Source organism: Cibotium barometz, chromosome 63 (assembly GCF_041138505.1).
Source record: "Cibotium barometz isolate CiBa-2024 chromosome 63, ASM4113850v1, whole genome shotgun sequence".
Taxonomy (NCBI): domain Eukaryota; kingdom Viridiplantae; phylum Streptophyta; class Polypodiopsida; order Cyatheales; family Cibotiaceae; genus Cibotium; species Cibotium barometz.
Window position 1 is genome coordinate 25,169,854 of NC_141108.1, and position 2,470 is coordinate 25,172,323.

At 43.5% G+C, this 2,470-nt stretch overlaps 1 protein-coding gene across 1 annotated transcript; it reads left to right on the forward strand.

The window, feature by feature from the left end:
* Positions 1 to 466: 466 nt before the first annotated feature.
* Positions 467 to 1,664, forward strand: LOC147603875 (receptor-interacting protein). The gene is made up of 3 exons (XM_086795980.1): positions 467 to 657; positions 755 to 954; positions 1,237 to 1,664. The coding sequence occupies exons 1-3, from the start codon at positions 546 to 548 to the stop codon at positions 1,381 to 1,383; spliced, it is 459 nt and encodes a 152-aa protein (XP_086652106.1). The 5' UTR covers positions 467 to 545; the 3' UTR covers positions 1,384 to 1,664.
* Positions 1,665 to 2,470: the final 806 nt, after the last annotated feature.

Genomic DNA, 2,470 nt, shown 5'->3' on the forward strand with positions numbered 1-2,470 from the left:
TGCGCTATGGCTCAAGTTTAAGAGCTGTAGCAGTGGTTCATGTTTTAACAGTGGTTCGACGGCCGCCCGGGGGTAGCCTTGTTAGCCAAAGCAATAGCCAAAGCAAAGGTAAAGGTACAGCCCTAGGCAGTGTATGTGATCATCACTGTTATCCTTCGGCGATGGGCTTGCATGGACATGCTGGCCCGTAGGACTCTCATGGCGGGGACAAGACGTGCAAGGGGTATGGAGGAGTAAGTGGTGACGAAGAACCTTAGATGAGCCTAAGGTTGTGGGGCATTAAATAATTAATGCCCACGGTAGTGGGCATTAATTATTTAATGCCCACGGTAGTGGGCATTAATTATTTAATACCCACAATAAAAGTGAATAATATGCCTATTATTTTGTGTGAGTTAGCAAAGTATTACGAGGGGAAGCTAGCACGGGCCGTGTGAGGGTTTACACTCGCGCCACATTTCCCAAACCTTATCCAAGGGGTTTACTTGCGTCAAAGCAAGGCGCTTGGTAGCGAGCGTGCCTGCGAGGGAGTGAGGGAGAGAGAGATGATTAGGATACAGGGATCGGTGTTGTCCTCGACGGGCTGGCCGCCCGCGATCCTCACAGCCAACAGTACAAGCACTGATGCAGTTCGTCTGCGTTCCTTCGGGCCGTATGGTAAGTGTGAGACGCCAAGGGTTGCAGAGAGGCTTTCCAGGATATGATTCAAGGCTCTGAGCGGCATTGTGTGGTGGTGGTGGGATGGTAATTATAGGATTTCCCCTCTTGCAAGAGAAGAAGAAGAAGATTTGTGGAGGGTTGTTGAAGGCTGATGTGGGCGTTGGTGTGAGAGCAAGTAGCGGTGGCTCCAGCGGCAGCAGCGGTGGCAACGAGACCTTCCTCACGCTGGAGGAGGCCGGTCTCATCGAGCTCTCCAATCTCGAGATGCACGAGCGCTTTCTGTGCAGACTGACGGTGCATCTCGCCTCTGCCTTCCTTTGGGTTATATATAACACACTCTCGTCTCTCTCTCTCTCTCTCACACACACACACACACACACACACACAGAGTACCTAAGGGTTATTACCCATACTTTCCAATTCTGGATTAGCTACAGGGTGGGACAAAATCAGCTGGCTATCCCTAGCCACAGGAGTTACCCTCAAAGCATGTGAAATGGACCGAGGGCTCATAGATAGTGTCTAATGGACGGACACACATAGTATAAATCTGAACCTCTTACTTGCCTGCTGCAGGTGTCGTCTTTGAACCTCTTGCGTGTTATATCCAAGCAAGAAGGAATGCCCATTGAGCAGTTGAATGCAGGAATCATCTGTGACTGGTTTCAGAAAGACAAGGCAAAGCGTGAGACAGATTTTGAGTCAGCTACTCTGAAGTGGTGACCGTAAAGAGCCTAAAATGTGTGGCAAGCATACACTCCGAGAGCTATTACTATTGGAAGCTTCTTGAATTCCCTGTTGTAAAGTATTTGAGTCACCTCACTTCACATGAATTTACTGGTCATTCCAAATTTGTAAGGATGCCTCTGTTTGTTTTTAGTCATTTTATTGTGTTTATTAAATACGTTAGAGAGACTGTTCTAAAAATAATGGCTCTTCTCAAATTGGAAGAACAATTGGTGTAGTATTTGTTGTTGTAAATGCAAGGTTAATGTTTCATGTTAGTCCAGTCTTCGGCATCAAAGAGAGCTTTTTGTTTGAAGTGCATTTCGCATAGTTAAGGTACCTTTGTTGCACTATAAGGAGCTTTCTTCTACTATTGGCAGATTTGCTTGGATGTGACCTCAATAAATTAATCCTTATTTATTGTCTGTATAAATATGTATGCCTTTATCCGTATACATATTTTAAAATTTTTAATAACTAATATTAAAATGTTATTAAAATGTCATAGCTTACAGTTTCTCTAAAAGATGTTCGTATGTACTCGCCACGTGAAACTACTAGTGATGTCACCTGTGAAGGTTTTCACGGTTCAAATTGAGAAAAAACTGGTGGTAATTTTGCCAAGTTTGAATTTCAAGATTCATTTTTTGAAATTTTAGCCATAAAACTGATTAGCCTATGCATTTTTCCAATAAAAACAGGTTGAGCTAGAAGGTCATTCTTCTTTTCATTGGTTAGAAAAAAAGTTTATTTTCGTCAATGATTGGAGTAGCTTGGGAGGGTGAGTAAAGAGTTGTGCACCACATTGCACAAGTTGCATAGAAACAAACAAGTGCCATCTACTGTCAACTTATACAAACCCCACGAAATGCATTGAAGCTCTATGTAATAATGTAACACAAAAACTTTCAATTGAGGTTCGTAGGATAGTGTAACACGTGACGCTTTTAGCCATATGTATGTGGCTCAAGGGTAGGTTCACAAGCTTCTAGGTGGGAAGCTTGTGAATACTACGTCATCTCTACATTTGCCAATTAAAATGTGAGGGCTTGTTAGCATGCGTCCAAACTTAAGGCCTTAAGAG

Excerpts from the sequence above, each read along its gene's own strand:
- LOC147603875 (XM_086795980.1), top strand. The coding sequence starts at position 546 with ATGATTAGGATACAGGGATCGGTGTTGTCCTCGACGGGCTGGCCGCCC. Across the intron at positions 658-754 it reads GCGTTCCTTCGGGCCGTATG|GATTTCCCCTCTTGCAAGAG; the intron begins GTAAGTGTGAGA and ends TGGTAATTATAG. Across the intron at positions 955-1,236 it reads GCTTTCTGTGCAGACTGACG|GTGTCGTCTTTGAACCTCTT; the intron begins GTGCATCTCGCC and ends TGCCTGCTGCAG.